Below are 18,451 nucleotides of genomic sequence, written 5' to 3' on the forward strand. Positions count from 1 at the left end.
TTTTATGTATACCCATGTTTGGCCTGCATGAGTGTACATGCACCACACGTGTGCCTGGCATCTGAGGTCAGAGGAGAGAGCATCAGATGCCCTGGAGCTAGAGTTAGGGGTGGTTGATAGCCACCACACAGGTACTGCAAACCAAACTCAGGTTTTGTGGAAGAGCCACTGCTTCTAACAGCAGAGCTGACTCTCCAGCCACATGAGTCTTGTCTTGAAGGAGTGAGTTAAGTCAAGAGAATGACCATTTGAGCAGATGCTCAGTTGAGAAAGCAACAGACAAAAAGTGGAGCAAAGCAAACCCTGCATGGCTAAGAGTGAGTACCCCAGGGTAGGGAGCCTGTCCAGGGGCGCTGTGGCCTTTAAACAAGTTTTTATGACTATTTATTAATCAATGGCATATTTATGAGGTCCCAAACCACAGTGGATCAGATCTTCTTTTCAAGGTGTTTCTTTCCATCATTTCTACAAAAGGGGGCAGGGGGGAAGGGCTGTCAAAAGCATAATGCAGGCAATACTACAGTGACCTCGAGTCGTGAGCAGCTCAGCCTGACATGGCCGAATGTCCTGTGGCCTTCCCTTCTGCTGATGTAGGAACAGCATACTAACCTACTTCAGCTTCAAGGATGTTTATGAGCAAAGGATCTTCCAACTGTGCGGGGCTCATGGTCTGAGATATGGCTGCATTCCTCTAGGTGGTCTGGGGTGGTGACCCTCCTGGAATAGGTGGTGGCTCTTTATAGGGTTTCTCCCAGGTTCCTCTGCTGCAGTTAGACAGAGGGCATGTGAAAGGACCACAGTGCTTTGCATGCAGTGGTCCAGGCGGAAAGGGGCTCTTGGTAGACATCAGCCGAAGCCTGCAAAGACCAGCTTTGTCGTTCCTCTCAGAGGCCTAGCCTGTCTCCGCTTTGGCCAGATGGTATCTCATGTTCAGCCACAGTCCTTTTGTTTCTCATCCCCAGGGCTCTTATCCCCCTTGTTTTAAACCCACACATTTGTTTCCATGGTAACAGCATTATTAACGCTTGTCACAGTTTGGTATATTGGATCACGAACCTTCCTCATAATTGGAACTTTGGGTCATTTAGCCAGTATGCTTCCATTTCCGCTGCATCCTAGGCCCTGGAGGTCACTATTTGTCTCTGCTTCAGCGAGTTTCACTATTCTAGATTCTACAAATGAATGTGATCACACAGTGCTTGTCTTTCTGTGTCTGGGCTTAATGTTCTCTGGGTCCACATGAGTTTCTTTTTCACGGATGAGTAGTATTCCATTGTGTGCATATAACTGCAATCGTTTTTATCGATTCATTTTTAGCACATATTATTTCCATTTCTAACTACTGTGAATATGTGTCATTCCTCAAAGGTCTTTTGCAAATGGAGCCCATGTAAAGATATAGCCATGAACTCTGGGAGGTCCTTGCTGGCTGTAGGCCAGGAAAAAAAAAAAAGCACTTTCCTGTCAGGCCGCCTACAGCTCATTTCGGGTAGCCTTCTTTTTCCTTCTTTCTCCTTTTATGCTTTCTGAGTTCTGCTATCTCCCTCAGGCCCCATCCCTGCCTTTGGTTCATCTCTCATGCCCTGGCCTTAGAGGCAGCTCCACAACCTTTGTCCTCTGTTGGGCGCCCACCTTTGCCAGTTGCGGCTGGGTCCATAACCATTAAACAATCCACTTCTCTCTCTTTTCCTGTCACTTTCCACATAGAACATTCTGACACAAGTCTCATCAACAAACCTGCTGGAGCTGGAAGGAGCCTTAGGAGGTGCCTGTTTGTGTTTGCTGCCTATGGCAGAGTTACCCTGAGACAGCCACTCCAGCTGTTCTGTGACTGAGAAGTCAACTCCCCCACCCCCCATTTCTGTGCCTTCAGCTGCCATGAAAGCCTCCTTAGATTTCTGTGACAGGTGTAATCAGAGGCACCCTTCATTATTCTGAAACTGAGCTTGCACTTGTGCAGTGGCTGTTTGTTTATCCGTCAGTGTGGATTGGATCTGATGCCCCCAGCAGTGACATAGCTCCTCAACATGTCCCGTAATCGCAAGGTACTCTTGGGGTCTGAGGTGTGGCTGTAGCGCCTCTCTGCTTTCCATACGCCATGTTCAGAAGTCCGCTGTGTTCTTCCACCCAGCAGTGTAGTTAGTAGTGAGGCTTTTTTAAAAAAATTACTTATTTATTTTTATTGTATGTGCATCGGTGTTTTGCCTGCATGTATGTCTGTGTGAGGGTGTCAGATCTTGGAGTTACAGACAGTTGTGAGCTGCCGTGTGGGGACTGAGAACTGAACCCAGGTCCATTTGGAAGAGCATTCAGTGCTTAACCACTGACTCATCTCTCCAGCCCAGTAGTGAGGCTTTTAAGCTGCAATCAGGCCATTTTATTCACCTGCTCAAATATTCTCCACACTGGTCTGTTTGATGAGCTTTGCCCTGCAAATAGCCCCTGCTTGCTTTCTCATCACCTATACTATTGTCACCTGGTCTCCCAAAGGTAATCAATTCTCTGGAAACACTCCTGCCATCCCTGAGCCCTGTGCCCTGCTGTCCCTCTTGTCCTGGGTGTTTAGCTCCTGGCCCAGAGAACTTCTGCACTAAGGTGGCTGCTTGGGATCTGCTTCAGCCAGGAATCCTTCTCTGGTACTCTCTCACCATGACGACATTAGGGCATGAAACCCCAAAATATTTTACAGTGAAGTAATTTGAGGAAATGGTGGAGGACAAAAATCTAGGGTTTCCTGACCCACCTCCGAAAGGGTAACACACACTCAGGGAGAGGCGCCTTCTGTGTGCTCAGTGACAAGTGCCTCCTCATCTCAGAGGACAAGGACACAGAAGGACCCGACAGGGTCTCCTAAATTTGCTGTAGTACAAGCCAATTCCTTCAGTCACTTTACGCTTCGTCAGACCTAGTGTGAAAGTCCTCAGGTGAGCAGACGTGGTAGCACATGTCTGTAATCCCAGCACTTGGGAGGCAGAGGCAGGTGGATCTGGGGTTAGAGGTCAGCCTGGGCTACAGTACAATTCTTTTTTTTTTTTTTTTTTTTTTTAAAGATTTATTTATTATGTATACAATGTCCTGCCTGCATGTTCACCTGCATGCCAGAAGAGGGCACCAGATCTCCTTATAGATGGTTATGAGCCACCATGTGGTTGCTGGGAATTGAACTCAGGACCTCTGGAAGAGCAGTCAGTGCTCTTAACCTCTGAGCCATCTCTCCAGCCCCCAGTACAACTCTTTATTAGTTACTTTTCTGTTGCTGTGACGAAACCCTGTGACCAAAGGCAAGTCAAGGAAGAGACAGTGTAACATGGCTTACAGTGCCAGGGAGAGAAGCGTCCATCACAGAGAGACAGAGGCATGTCAGCAGGAGCAGGAATCTGTGATCACATTGGATGACAATTACAGCTTGAGGCTGTAACTCAGAGCCCACCCCGCCCCCACTGACACACTTCCTCCAGCATGGCTGCACCTCTCAAACAGCACCAACTGGCAACCCAACACTCCTATGATGAGCCCATGGGAGACATTTCACATTCAAGCCACCAGGCTCCATCTCAGAAGCAAAAAGGCTTTTTTTGTGTCTCTCCTACCACAGCTGAGATAGGTAAAGGTGAGTGTGAGCTGCGTGTGAGCTGTGTTGACCCGTGCCTGGCTTGGGCTTTCTCCCCACTACAGAATTCTGCCTCCTCCAAGGGAAGAGCGGTGGCTTTGAGCACGAGAGGAAAGTAGACTCTGTGTACCTGGACCCCCTGGCCTACCGAGAGTTTGCATTCCTGGACATGCTGGATGCGGGTCAGGAGATCTCTTCGCCAGATGGGTCACTACATGTTTTAAAACAAGGTATCGCTTGTGGTTATAATCTGGATGGAGAAGTGGACCCTCTTTCTCAAGAGGGGATGTGGCCTTTAAGATCCCCTTGAATCTTAGAGAGGGCCAGATCTTGGGGGCTGTGATTTTGGAGAGAATGGAGTCCTAGGTGGGTCAGAGAGGCCGGGGCCTGACAGTTGTATTTGCCTGTAACCACGGAATCTGACTGACTACTGAGAATGGCCAGTCACGAGCAGAACTGGAGCCCCTAGGATCCGTACCAGCTTTCTAACATCCCAGGCTTCACTGCGTGGTGGGCTGCTCTTTGTCAGCATGGTAAAAGCCATGGAGGCTCCTCACCCATGTGGCAGAGGGGCTGTACCCCCGAACTGCCCATGTAATTCTTTTTGTTCCCAGGAGCTTGTCACTTTAGGGTTGGTTTGTTTTGCTGGGTGCAGGGAGAGCGGTGTGCAGTTGAGGGGAACTGAGTGAGGAAAAAGAGAAGCATGTGATGAGCTCAGGGCTTAGCGGAAACCAGCGCTGGCTCAGAATATGCTCTGCCTTGCAAAGCCTTCGGTAAATCCCTAACCGGAGGATACTGTTCCTGGCACGAAAGGCCGGTGTCTGAGGACAGGGTGACGGAGACCCAGGGTTAAGGTAGATCTTTCCTAGGACAAGAGTTAACTCAACTTGGAGCCTCTACTTGCAAGGGGGTGTGGCTGCAGCTGGAGCTGCGCTGTAGTACAGTGTGAGGTTGGCTCTTCTTTCCCACTGCTCCACAGGGAGTCAGCCACCCTGGTTGGCTGGAGTTCCCTGGGCAGCTGGGGATGGTGGCAGGTGTAGCAGAGGAGGTTTGGGCTGGTCTTTGAGCCCCCCAGGCTTAACCGGGACAGCTCTTTTCTTTAGGCAGGGACTGGGGAAGACTGAATTGTATTCCACAGGAGTTGTTAAGAGATGTGGCTCAGGAGCTCTGAGTCCAACCTGTAGGGCTTTCAGCAGTTGTTTTGCTAGAGCTCCATCAGCAAGACAGTGTGTTTAATACCAGCACAAAGCCCTCAGTGGGAAAGCACCACCTCAGCCCGTGGGTTTTTTTTTTTTTTTTTCCTTCTTTAATTTAACTAGGAACTTCTGTCATTAGGAGAGAGAAGAGGATTTCAGCCGACAGGGTCCCTGAAGAGGATGTGAGCAGCATAGCAAAGTGCACTCTGAGCTTATCTTGAACAGAAGTGAAAGGCACTAGGAGGGAAAGTGGAAGCCATGTTTGCCCTTGCATGCACATGCAATGAAAACAAAACCATGCCAAACTGCATTTCTAGTCAGCACTGGGAAGGATGTTTTTGGAAGCCAGGATGGCTTACACTTAGTGGTTCAGCCTTGAGGATGCACTTCTGCAGATACTACGTCAGAGAAGAGCCCTGGTGGCTTCCGGGTCAGGCTTAGCACTGCACAGGCAGAGAAGGGTGAGGCTGGGGATGTCAAAGTGGGCTTCCCCGTCCCCCTTTCCTGTAGTCCCCCCTGGTTGTTGAGAATCACTTGGGGTGCTGCGTATCTCCAAACCCCACAGCCAGTTCTGACCATGGAGCCCTTTGGAAGGAACTGGTGACAGAGAGACAGGTTGTGAGCTAGGTCTGACCCTGTGTTTCCCTCTCCTCTTCCCCAGCAACTCTGCACCTGGAAAGGAGCTTCCGTCCCTTTGCGGTGTTGCCTGGGCAGCAGCAGATGGCGCTGTTCTGTCTCCTGCAGACTGTCCTGTTTGATGAGGAACTCCTCATGGCCCTGGAGCAAGTGGTGAGGTGGGGGTGGGAGGAGGGTTGCCCTGAAAATGTGCACAGGCTAGACCCCTCAGGATGGGTTTTGGGGAGAATTTGAAATTAAGTGTCAGCACATCCTTTTAACCCTAAAACTTGAAGCTGACATCAGGCAGAGAGGGACGGGTGACATTTGGGTGGCTCCTGACATTCCTTGGCTGCTGGCTCCATCACCCTTATCTTTGCCGTGTCTTCCCTTTTGTGTTGGGATCTTCTCTAGACACAAAACTCATTAAAGACTGCCATAATTGGATGTGGGGTGCTTTTTTTCCTTTGACTCTTACCTTGATTACACCTGCAAGGACTCATTCGGAATGAGGCCCTTTTCTGAGATTGCAGGCAGACATGCACTTGGCTCACAGTCAAGGGGCTGTGTGGTGGAGCCTGTCAGCCTGCCCCACTTAGAGCACAGACAAGTAGGTGCCTCTCACTTTGTTTTGCAACAGCCAAATTTTGAGGGACACACCAGCTGCCCACCCTCTGTCAGCCCAGCTTTTTTTTTTTTTTTTTTTTTGGTACTTAATGAGGCTGAGGCTTTGAATTTTTTTCTTTTCATTGTGACTTTGTTTTCCACTTTTATTCTTTCTGTACTGTTCAAATGCTTACGTGTCCAGAAGAACACTATTATCCTCCCATTTGAAATGAGATTGTGCTGGAGAGCCTAGTATGTAACCAAGGACAGAGCTGCAGTTGCCCAAAGGGTTCAGTTTGCCCTCTGGAGGATGCAGGGCTTAACCCTAGGAACAACACGAATGTTTCAGAATCCCATGACTTTTACTTCCTAAACAGCTCCTTCTGAAAGGAGATGTCAGGCTGGACCCCTGCTTGGCACAGCAGCTGCCTGCTGGTGGGTGTCAGAGAGGGCACGGGGGGGGGGGTCTATGAAGTCTAGGGGCTCAGAACCGGCTCGTGCACAGTGCCTTCCCACCAAGAGCTGGGGGCATACTAGGTTTAGGTAGCTGTTTTTAGAGTGTGAGAACCAGGAAGGGATGTTGCTTTTATGTCCTGTTCATCAGTCTGATATGCAGTCACTTATTCCTGGTGTCTGGTAAAACTCAATACTCTGCCATGGTCTGGAAGGTTCTTTCTGTCCAGTATTTCCTGCATGGCTCCTCCCCTTTCCTTTTGGAAGGATAGTACTCGACACGCTTGCCTTACTGTGTCCTTAGGAGGAAAGTTAGGCCCATAGAGAGCATCAAAGTATAGAAAGGGGCTCAGTGCTGGCTTTTCCTGGAGAGGGTTAAGTGCATGGAGTGATGGGTAGTGGAGCAGGGGATCACTTGGGTTATACTTCAATGGGTTCTGGCTTCATCATAGCCTTTCTTCTTCCCTTTCTCCCTGTAGTGTGATGATATGGCTGACGGCCTCTGGTCCTCACAGGCGAAATTGGCGATGGAGGAACTGACAGGCAGGCAGCAGCAGGACCTCACAGGCTTCCTGCAACTGGTGGGGTGCAGGGTACAGGGGGAGCGTCCTGGCCCACAGGATGAGGTCCGCAACCAGAAGCTCTTCGCAACAGCCTACTTCCTGGTCAGTGCGCTAGCAGGTATGGAAACCAAGACAAAAAGGAGCTGGGCAATGTCTGCTATGCCTGGGGTGAGGGCCTCCTTGTCAGAGGCATGACTGCGTTGGAAGGTTGTGTTGTGCTTTTCAGGTGGGATCACCTACAGAGCTGCCCCTTCCCTCCTGCCCTTTTGTCGTCTCTGGGTCACAGCCTCAGTGACATGTCATCTTCAATACAGCTGATATGGGTGGTCATGAGTTCATGAGTGGTCACTATTCTAGGTGACCTAGCAGCTCCAAGGTCATGATGAAGGGTTGTTTTAGGATCTCTGCTTTGGATCGGGAGGCACTTAAGGCAGGTGTGAGTGGCACTGATTTGGATTACCTTTGGCAGGGTGGGGAGCCGGCAGGGGTCTCTGGTGTAGCTTGATTAGTCCTCTTGAAGCTTTCTCTCCCAGAAGGACTGGTGGCGTGATGGAGCCCTTCATGTTTGAGCGGTGCCCTGCCATGCGCCCCTAAATACTCTCTAGTATGTCAAGTGAACAGGACAGGTTCCTAGAGGTACCCCCAGGGTCTTATGGGTGTTATCACTCATGCCTGTAAATCCCAGTACTTGGGGGAGAGGCAGGATAATTGCAAACTTGAGGCTATTCTGGCTTATATAGCGAGAATACACCCCAGCAAACCAGAGACAAAACAGAAGCTCCAGCCTGGCTGCCTGGAAGGGCTCCAGCCACTCCATCTTAGCTCTTTTGAGCCAATTATCCTTTCACAGAGCCCATGGCCTTCTTTCTGACTAGCAAATTCAGGGTCAAAGAACATCCTCTAGTGACTGGAGTGCCAGGGAGATCCCATAGAGAACCAGCACCGCCTTCAAATGTGACCACGTTCCTGCTTTTGAGATGGTCCGTGTGGCTCTGGCTTACCTAGAACCCACTGAGATAGCCTGTTTCTGCCTCCCAAGTGCTGGGATTAAGGGGTGCCACTGCACCTGGCTTGACCACACGTTTACTTTCTCTAACTGGTGGGAACAAGGTAAAGAGATACAAATTGGGTACCACTTAGGGCTGGCTGCTCTTTCCTTGAAACGCAGGGCTCACTGCATAGCTCAGGCGGGTCCTTCTGTCTAACCTCTCAAATGATGAGATTACACGTATGTATTACCATGCCTGGCTTCCAAGAACTTGTTTTTTTTTTTTTTGACCGTGACCACAATTCATGTTTTCTACAGAAATGCCAGATAACGCTACAGTTCTTCTGGGGACTTGCTGTAAACTCCACATTATTCCTACGCTGTGCCACTTGGTAAGGAACCTTCGGGTGGGACAGTGGGGTAGGAAAGAACAAGGATGAAAACAGACGCTGCCCAGCTGTAAACCACCTGTAGTTTGTCAGCTTGAGACAGTATAAACAGGTGTCATCAGTAACACATGAGTGCTATGGGAGGCCTGAGGTCCGGACCAGTGTTTGCTTAAGAAACTGCAAAGTGGTCCGTCTGCAGATTCCAAATCATGTAGTTTTCCCTGTTTGGAGGTTTTGGCCATAGCTTGGTGCTGCCTGGCCCTGAAAACCTGTTGCTGGCCACTGCAGTTGTGTGGAATGAATTGAAGCTACTTTGTGTCGTCTTTGCCAGGAAGAGCTCAGAGCTGCTGTCTGGAGGAGACAGCTTCTTCCATCTCCTTAGAGTATCAGTAGCTTAGTACTCTCTGGAAATGTCACTGAGAGAGCAAGTGACTAGTAATGAGTTTAGCCTCAGAGTGGAGCTAGGCTCTCAAGTTACTGAGAGTGCAGTTAGCACAGGAACCAGCAACAGGCTGCCCCAGCTTGCCCAGAGGCAGCTGCTCTCACACACAGCTGTGTTGGGGGAGGGCATCCTGGGGTCACTTATTTTAAGGTCTGGTATAGGGCCAGGGCTCACCGCTACCCCACCGAGCTAAGCTGGCAACGCAGACTGCCGAGACAGGACCGACCTGTGTTCTGTACATCCTCCAGGAATACCAAACCACATAGGTTGTCTTGGATGTTGCTCTGTGTGGTGTCAGAAGCCAAGACCACTAGGTATTGAATACACGGCTGGCCAAATGCCCATCAAACAAACTGACCACAGTTCCCATGCCCCAGGGTACCCTCAGCTACTTGGAAGCATGCCAGCACATCTCAGAGCAGCTGAGGGTGATGGCTGCTAGTGTGGTTTGATTATAGAAATGAGGTGATTGTCCTAATTGTATGTGATGATGAGCAGCAGTGAGTGCTCAGCACTTCCGAAGTCTGTTGCTTTGGAGTATTTAGGGGACCAATTAAAGCCATTCAGGAAGTATACAAAGAAGAAGCTTATGCTAAGGGAGCCAGGCCTTAATGAAGTCAGACTACAGTCAGCTCTGGTTGTGACCTTGGCTGCTGTTCTAGGACTAGCCAGGACCCAGCCTTGGAGTTGCAGAACAGACAGACGGCTGCCTTTTCCCCGGCTGCCTCCAGGTGCACTGGTTTGCTTTGGATGCTGGTCAACAAAGACAAATCGTGCTTCTTTTAAAAGAAGATCTTCCTGGGTGCCCTTAGGTAATCCAGGTAGCGTCTACAGACGTCCTGCTGTTCTTCAGAAGAGCCGGGCTCCTGCAGGAGTGCTGCATTACAAACTTGTACTGGGAGTGACTGACTTAAAAGAGGGCGCCCAGTCTACCTGCACTCCTTTTTTGAAAGCCCAGGTAACTCTGAAGAGTCTTCCTGATGGGTTTTGGGCAAAGTGTCAAATATGTGACCATATACTGTGAACCGGGAAGAGTCAGTAGAGAAAACATTCCAAGTGAAAGGAATTGCAGGCAAGGGTTCTGGGAAGAGGAAACACGAATAGCAAATGAGTTCCTTCAAATATCCAGGAACTTCTAATATTGCTGTTTATATTAATAAGTAAACCCACCAGAGGATTTGCCAAGTGGTGGTGATATGTGCAAAAAAAAAAAAAAAAACTGTTTCACAGAACTCTGGAAATCAGAGAAAAAAAAAGTGCCTGGAACTCTGAACAGTAAGGGCAGTGCCTGCCATATGTACCCTGCCCTTCAACAAACTTGCCTAAGGAAAGACAATGGAGAAGCGCAGCAAACCTCATCATCTTGCAAGCCTGCAGCTGTAACTGCAGAAGCCAGAGTACTCAAAGCTTTATGTAACGGGCTGAAGAACGGGCTTGTGTAAACAGGCGGTCACCTGAGTCGGGCCTCCCATAATCGGCAGGGCTTTTGCCTTGGCAGGAGCCCTGGATCCTGTACCCACACCGGGTGGAAGGCAGTGCCATCAGAATCCTGCCACTTCAGGCTCAAGTTGCACAGCCATAGAGATGGGAGCAGGGCTCCTCCTCACCTTACCACCTTGAGGCCTTGGGCTGTAGCTGCACTCTAAAGCCCAAGCCTCACACGCACTGGTGCTGTCTATCAGGCGCTGGCCAAGTCCCAAGCCTGGCCTTGCAACTCTAGGAATCCAGCAATCAGGGCTCCAACTGCCAGGTGATACCTGGGTCCACCCACAGTGGGCACTAGGGATGTTTTCTTGTCTACAGTTGGGATTGTATCTATAATCTTCAGCTTCAAAGCAAACCGTGTCCTAAGTCTTGGCCTCTGCATTGCTTATGCATTGCATGACCTAAGTATAGCTTAGCCGCCGAACACAAAGGCCAAGCCTACGTAATACTCCACAAAGGGGAATTCTCTGTGCTCTGCACCTCCAACCATGGACCCCAGAACTGTTGGGATAACCCAAGGAACGTGTCTTCCATAGTCCATAGACTTTGGGTTAGGGCTGTTGGTACTGGGTAAAACTCATGCTTATCTCCTGGGCCCTGGAGTGGTTGGTACTGTTTGGATCCCCACACCTCTACAAAAGTGGATATCAGGGCTATGAAGCCCAGCAACTTTAATCACCCCCCATGGGACTAGCGGAGGGCTTGTTTATGTTACAATACCTTAAATCCCATGGTTACCAGAGGTGCTTATAATCCTAGAAACTGGGAAGTGGGGGCATCTTCAGCTCAGAGAGAGCTTACGGGCAGGCTGGGCTGCATGAGACCCTGTCCAAAAAACAGCCAGTCGCCCACTACAGTCAACTATATGCTGCTCTCAGATACAAGAAAGCCGTTTACTGATGTCTGCATATTAAAAGTGAAGGTGGGGGGGGGCCACCCAGATGGAAACTAGAAACAAGGAATCATACTCATTGGGAAAAGTGGATTATAAATCTACAGAGGGAATACAACCAGTATATATTCATAAATAGATCAGTTCAGCAACCAGATACAGAATGTAACATTGCTATCCCCATAGCCAAAACAACTGTAGACATGACAGCAGAGAGGTGACTACAGTAACAGTCAGGGACTTCCCTTTTTTCTCCACTATGAGCAGCAGAATTTAGACACAAAATAAAGAAACACTCGAATCACAACATTTGTGTGTATCAGTTACAAGGCAACTGGACCACCACCACCACCACAACCAGCACCACCAGCACCAGCAGCAGCAAACTCACTCTTATTGGAACATGTTATGTCACACATAAGCTTTAGTGTTTATTTTGTTTTAATTTGAAGATTGTAAAAGTTGATTTGCTGTAAAGAGAAATCAAGAATAACCACTTATCCACATTTGGTCTACTCTGGCCAAGACACACTATAACGCTCTATCACATCAAGAATAAGAAAGGGTGTAAGACAGACTACATAGAGGCTGTGAATCAAATCCAGTGAAAGGCCTCTCAGGTCTCTTAAAATGCGGGGCGGGGGACGGGGAAGGATCTGATTGATGAAGCCAAGGCACTGTCTGACATTGCCGTATAGCTGAGGGACAAATGAGATGTTCTTATCTTGTGGATGAGCTTTTAGGAACTTTCTTGCAGAGAAGGACGTTTATGTAAGTTCTTCTGTCAAGGCCTCAGTAGTTCCTCATAACCCACTCTCTGTCCTGCCCTCCTCCAAGCCAGTTGCTGGTCTTTTGCCCTGTGACACCCAGGTGAGGTACAGGTGTTCCTCAGCGGCCTTGCCTTCTGTGCGTCAGCTGCTGCTGCACCACCCGGCCGCTAAGTTTTGAATTCCAGTAGAGCCTCCTTACTGCTCTAAAGTCTGCGTCGGTGATCCCCTCAAAATAATTCAAGGGTGAACCTTCTAGTTTTTAAAAAAGCTGTTATTTGCATGTCATGAGTGTGTTGTCTGCATGCCTGATTCCCTCAGGGGTCAGACTTTTTGGATCAGAAGCCATCATGTGGGTACTGGGAACCAAATCTAGTCTTCTTCAAGAATCAAGTGAGCTTGACTACAAATGATAACTGAATCTTTTTGAACGCCAAAGTACTAAGTAAAACTTTTATGCTTCAGTTTTGCACTATACTAAATCAAAGGGCCAAAATACTTAATTTGTAAATGAAAAAAAAAAAAAAAAAAAAAGGAATGGATGTTCCTTAACTGAGACTTTTTTCTTTAAAAAATTTTTTTGTTTAATAGTTTAGTCTGGAAGAAAAGAAATTTTTTTTCGGTCTCTCATAAAACTTTGAAAATGATGGAGGTGCTGGCAGTTACCACTATAATTCACAGCTATTATTTTATTGCTTCTATTGAAGAATTAATCTGTGCTTATTTTGTTAACTAAAAAAAATATTCTTTGGAAACCGTTATTACTCCTGAAGACACATACACTCTAGTAATCTCCCTTTTATTAAAAAAAAGAGGGGGGTAATTATGCTCATCTTTACTTCTTTGCTAAACCCAACTATTCACATACGCTCTTACCCGGTCACTGTACCATTTAGCCCATGACCTTGTGGTATTTCTACACATGACCCCGAGGTCTATTTTAGCACAGGAAGCATGATCACTGTGTATTTGTAGATCATAAGGGAGTAAAACTTAAGAAACCAGAGAAATGACAAAAATCACGTTCTTAGTGACTAGTAGGTAACTGGAGCAAAGCTAGAAAAGAACGTGGTGGAGCCAGCAGTACAGCGAGCAGAGCACTGAGAGGAGGTTAGAGCAACAAACGCACACACCAGACCACAGAACGATCTCAGACAACGGACCGTGGTAACTCAAGGACACAGAGAAAGGATCACAGCAGAAAATCAAACTTAGTAAACACAAAGGCTGGGTGCAGCGAGGCACACCTGGGAGGCAGAGGCAGCATGGTCTCTGTGCTTCCCAGCCAGTCTGTCTACACACTGAGCTTCAGGACAGACAGGGATGCATAATGAGAGACCCTTTCTTGTTTGTTTGTTTTGGTTTTTCGAGACAGGGTTTCTCTGTGTAGTCCTGGCTGTTCTGGACTCACTTTATAGATGAGGCTGGTCTCCAACTCACAGAGATCTGCCTGCCTCTGCCTTCCCAGTGCTGGGATTAAAGGCGTGCGCCACCAACACCCAGCCTAGACACCCTTTCTTAACAAAACAAGACTCTCACAAAAGATCAATGAAACAATTGGTGTTTTGAAAGAAAAACAAAATTTTCTAAACAAATTAGCCTCAGGGTAGTGTGTGTGTGTGTGTGTGTGTGTGTGTGTGTGTGTGTGTGTGTGTGTGTCTGTGTGTGTGTTGGTGGTTGAATAAAGACTCAAAACCAGAAGTGAAAGAAGACATTACACACAAAGACAAACAAGATCATAAGAAATGACTGCAGCAACCACAGTGCTACAAAACTTGAGAACCTGCAACAGACACCTTTACTCGGCTAACTGAATCAAGAGAAATATAAAATTGAAATAGGCCAATAATGAGATGGGAACAGTAACTAAAGTTTCCAATCTAAAGTTAGCCCAGGACTTGGTGATGAACCCAGAGATAATTCCAAGTGCTGCTTCTGAATTGTCTGAATGCCCAGAGACAGCAAAAGATGACCGCAGACTCACATACAAAAATTCTCAGTAAAATTGTACCAGTTGAACTTGATAACATCAAAATATAATACACTATGAGGAAGTTTTTCCAAATAGTCTTCTGACAAGGGATTCATCTGGAAAAGCCATATGCCATTAAAAACAATCCAATTAAACAGTGAGCTAAAACCGAAATGGATACTTCTTAAGACATGAATAGCAACTATGTACATGAAAAAAAAAATGCTGCCTCTCTGATCAGCATGGGAACACAGATCAAAGTTGCAATGAGAGAGCTTGTTATCACTGAGGCGACTGTCATAAAAAAGATGGAGGAAATGCTAGAGTAGACGCAGGAAAACTTACACGCTATTGGTGAGGATGTAATTAGTATAGCCTTTATAGAAAACAGAATTAACTCCATGCATTAAAAACTGGGGAAACTGCTGAAAACACCATATCTACCTTAAGGAGATGAAATCATATGAAGAGTAGATGTGCACTCCGTGTTGTTGAGCTGTGTCACAGTTAGAATGTGAGAACTGGCCAGATGCCCCCTAGTGGCTGAGGGTCAAAGAACATGCAAGTAAGGGCACAATGGAATATTACTCACTTGCAAGAAAGGAAACCCTGTTATTTAATGGCAGCAACATGGCTGGAACTGGAGGTCACTGTTGAATGAAACAGGCCAGACACAGCACAGATTCTCTCATGCATTTGTGGAAATACTAAGTCAGTCTCTTGACAAGCAGTGGGGAGGGTGGATGAAGTTCAGTAATGGGCTTCAAAGGATAGACGGGAGGGCGCTAGCGGTTCCTCTTAAGCATCGCAGGTAGGTAATAGTTAAATCATTGTATTTCAAAATAACTAAGAGTGCCAAACATTCACATAAAGTAGTGTGTGAAGGGGAAAATAAGGGCTTCTTGCCCTGATTTATTATTATAAATTCTATATACGTACTATATTACCATAATGTGTCCCATAAAAACTGTTCGTGTTATCAGTAGAGCCAGATCAGCCCTTACAGGTGGCACAGGAAGGAAGCACACACACTGATCTAACTACTGGGCTAGAGGAGCTGGCTGTAACAGAGCTGAGATTCAGGCAAGGATACAGGCAAAGAGGAGGGAAAACACGTGTCTTGTTTTATCGAATGCGTTTCCTGTTCTATTTGGGAGAATTTCTTTAAAAAGGTATTTTAGCTGGGATTTTTTTGGGACAGTTTAAAGTGAGTTTGTTTAAATTTGTCATTTCAGCTCCATGCTCTGTCTGATGGCAGAGGGTGTGATTTTGAAGACCCCACCTTGGCACCCCTGAGGGACACAGAGAGGTTTGGGATCGTCCAGCGTTTGTTTGCCTCTGCTGACATCGCCCTGGAGAGGATGCAGTGCTCTGCGAAGGCCACCATGCCAAAGGACTCTTGCATTTCCCCACTGATTCTTCATATCACTCTCAGTGGGCTCTGCACCCTAAGCAAAGAACACGAATAATGTCTGCTAGTCAGCAGTACATGCTACTGGGCCAGGACTATGTACTTTTCAGAACTGAGAAAATACTTTGGGATTTGGGACCCAAGCAGGCTAAAAGTCTACTGGTGAACCCCAAAGCCCAGTAAGAGCAGAGACTTTTCCTGCTGTGAACGCCTGCAAGCACTGTAAATGGTTTATGTTCCTCAGAGCCCCCCCTCCCCCGGGCCGGTAGACAGGGGACCATGGTAACCATGACAGATTCCAACACCTGAGTTACTGAGTGGAGGGTCACGTCCTCTGTCCTGGACCCACCTGTCACTTCATTTTCCACTCACTTCTGATATACAAAACAAGAAGAGCCACTGTTGTTCATGTCTTTCAGAAAGATTGCACATGACTTACCGACCGTGAAACTATAAATGCTGCTTGAGTGTATGAAACAAAATTAGATTAAGAACATCTAATTTCACCCATCTCGATGTGAGGATTTAGATATATTCCTCTTATTTGACTTTGTTAGGTTTTGATGAACATACCATGTCTGGAAGAATTCCAGTGCATTCTGGGAGTTTGCCACATGTTGTAATTTCTATAAAAGGCAATTCTGAACTATGTATGGTTGCTATTTGTTCAGTTTTGCTGTCATTTTGCTTCAGCGGGCTTCGACCATCTCCCCAAGACTTCTGATTCCACTGACAGCATCTGTTACTGTTGATCAGACCTGATGCCTCTGGGCAGCAGCAGTGAGATGCATGTTAGCATGTACATTTCATCTCTACTTCACCCACGTGGCCCCTTCAGATTATAAGGAAGAGTAACAAAGGCAAAATAAATAATTTCTATTAAAGTGAGATTCAACCTTACGCAGCTGCCTATTATATGGGCTGTAAAGTTACATACCAGCAGCGCTGCTCAGAAGTAAACTGACCATAAGTTTGGAAGCAAAACACAAACATGTAGAGCTGATGGTGCCTTGTTTGTCTATTTCTGACATCACACAAGAAGAGCAAGCGATGAACACATATGAATCTATAGGTGATAAAACATATGTGCATGGGAGTGCATGTGAAGAGTTCAGGAGAAGCCCAGCTGTGTCATCACAATTCAGGGACTTTGAGATTGGTACAAAAGACAAAAAAAAAAAAAAAAAAAAAAAAAAAAAGTTATGTCTTCACCTTTGCATTCTAGTTAAATTTTGTATTATCCTTCTAATTAAGAAAAAAAAAACCACTCTGAAAATAAAATGGGTCATATAAGATAGAAAACAAATATAAACGGGACTGGGGAGACCATTCAGCAGGATGATGCTTGTGTGAGCCTGACAGCCTGAGTCTTTAGTACCCGTACAGAAGGCCAGGCACTGTGATCACATCTGTACCGCTGCACTAGAAGGCACACAGAGAAAGATGTCTGAGCTTGACAGATTAGTCAACCAGAGAGCTTCAGTTTCAATCAGAAAACCTGTCTGAGGGAAAAAAAAAACCCAACAAAACAAAATAAAATAAAAAAAAAAGCCAGGAAGCAATAGAGATTTATCTAGCCTCTATGTACACGTGTGAACACATGTGAGCATGTGAACACACGTGTGCACCATAAAAGTAAAACATTCTTCGGGAGGCATCAGAAAGACTCTGGAGTAGTGTTGTGGAATCCTAGCTAGCTAGCAGCATGGAAGAGCTGCTGAGGGCCCTGCTGGAAAGGCTTCCTGTGCACAAAGCTACCATCTTGATGAGTCCCTCCAGGCCCAATGTAAAATGCAACCCACAACAGGGACTCAATGAAATATGTGGTTTTTCTTTCCTGGACAGACGGGAAGTGGCCATAAGTGACTCATACTGTCTAAGCAGTGTCTTTGTTTCTTGATCCTGTATTTTAATCTTCCCAACTCTGAAAACCTTTTCTTTCTTTCTTTTAAAGATTTATTTATTATTATGTACACAGTGCTCTGCCTGCACGTACACCTGCAGAGCAGAAGAGGGCATCAGATCACACCATAGATGGCTGTGAGCCACCACGTGGTTGCTGGGAATTGAACTCAGGACCTCTGGAAGAGCAGTAAGTGCTCTTAACTTCTGAGCCATCTCTCCAATCCTGAAAAACTTTTCTGTGAAAGTGACCAACATGCATCAGCCAGGACAGAAACAAAAGCAAAGTGAATCCTTGCTGAAAAGCAGTGGCAGGTGAAAATTTTTGTGGGAAAAAATTATGTCATGGACTTAAAAATAATTTAAATCAAAGCTAATGTGATGTCCTGTAGTTTTATCTCTCTTACTACCCAACAGCAAAAATTTCATTATATGCAAAATATATTTTACCAGGAACATGCAATTTCACAAACTGAACATTGAAATGTTTTAACTATACATGGAAATGTTGGAAGATTTATAGTTTCTGAAAAACCAGTTCTTCCTGTATTACAGGAAATTAATGTCCACCAGGGCAGCAGTGATGTTCCTCCTGGCAGAACCTAGTAACACAGAGACTTGGAAAGCACAGCTGTTTAATTTTTACTTCTAAACCTTTTCGTCAGAAAATTACATGAGCAGCTTGGCAAGCTTTGGCTGTCATAGCATGTTGTCTTCTACTGAAAACTCCTATGGGTCTTCAGAGGTGGTGATTAAAAAAGCACGTGCTTCTCTTAGGTCCTAACAGGAGGAAAGCTACGCAAAAATGAACGGAGTGGGGGTGGGGTTTAAAAATTCCCACAGCAAATCATTTACATCAAACACTCCTTGTGGGATCTGACAGCTCAACGTAACTTGCATAAATCTTCATTTATTGCTGAATACTTGCACTAAGTCAACTTGACACAGGCTAGTCATCTGAGAGGAGGGAACCCTAATTAAAAAAATTCTTCTGTAACATTGGGCAGTAGTGGCTGATGTGGGAGGACCCAGCCCATAGTGGGAGGTGCCATCTCTGAGCTGGTGGTCCTGGGTTTTATAAGAAAGCAGGCTGAGCAAGCCAGTAAGCAGCACCCTCCATGGCCTCTGCATCAGCTCTTGCCTCAGGTTCCTGCCCGGTG

At 46.7% G+C, this 18,451-nt stretch overlaps 1 protein-coding gene across 1 annotated transcript in view; it reads left to right on the forward strand.

Moving 5' to 3' along the window:
* The window catches only part of Gsdme (gasdermin E), a 51,672-nt gene extending 36,040 nt beyond the window's left edge, over window positions 1-15,632 (forward strand). The window contains exons 6-10 of the mRNA XM_051152393.1: window positions 3,676-3,840; window positions 5,468-5,595; window positions 6,960-7,161; window positions 8,350-8,423; window positions 15,214-15,632. Of these exons, the coding sequence (XP_051008350.1) occupies window positions 3,676-3,840; window positions 5,468-5,595; window positions 6,960-7,161; window positions 8,350-8,423; window positions 15,214-15,447 (803 nt within the window). The 3' untranslated portion in view covers window positions 15,448-15,632. The remainder of the gene's footprint in view (window positions 1-3,675; window positions 3,841-5,467; window positions 5,596-6,959; window positions 7,162-8,349; window positions 8,424-15,213) is intronic.
* Window positions 15,633-18,451: the final 2,819 nt, after the last annotated feature.

Source organism: Acomys russatus, chromosome 10 (genome assembly GCF_903995435.1).
Source record: "Acomys russatus chromosome 10, mAcoRus1.1, whole genome shotgun sequence".
NCBI classification, from domain to species: Eukaryota; Metazoa; Chordata; class Mammalia; order Rodentia; family Muridae; genus Acomys; species Acomys russatus.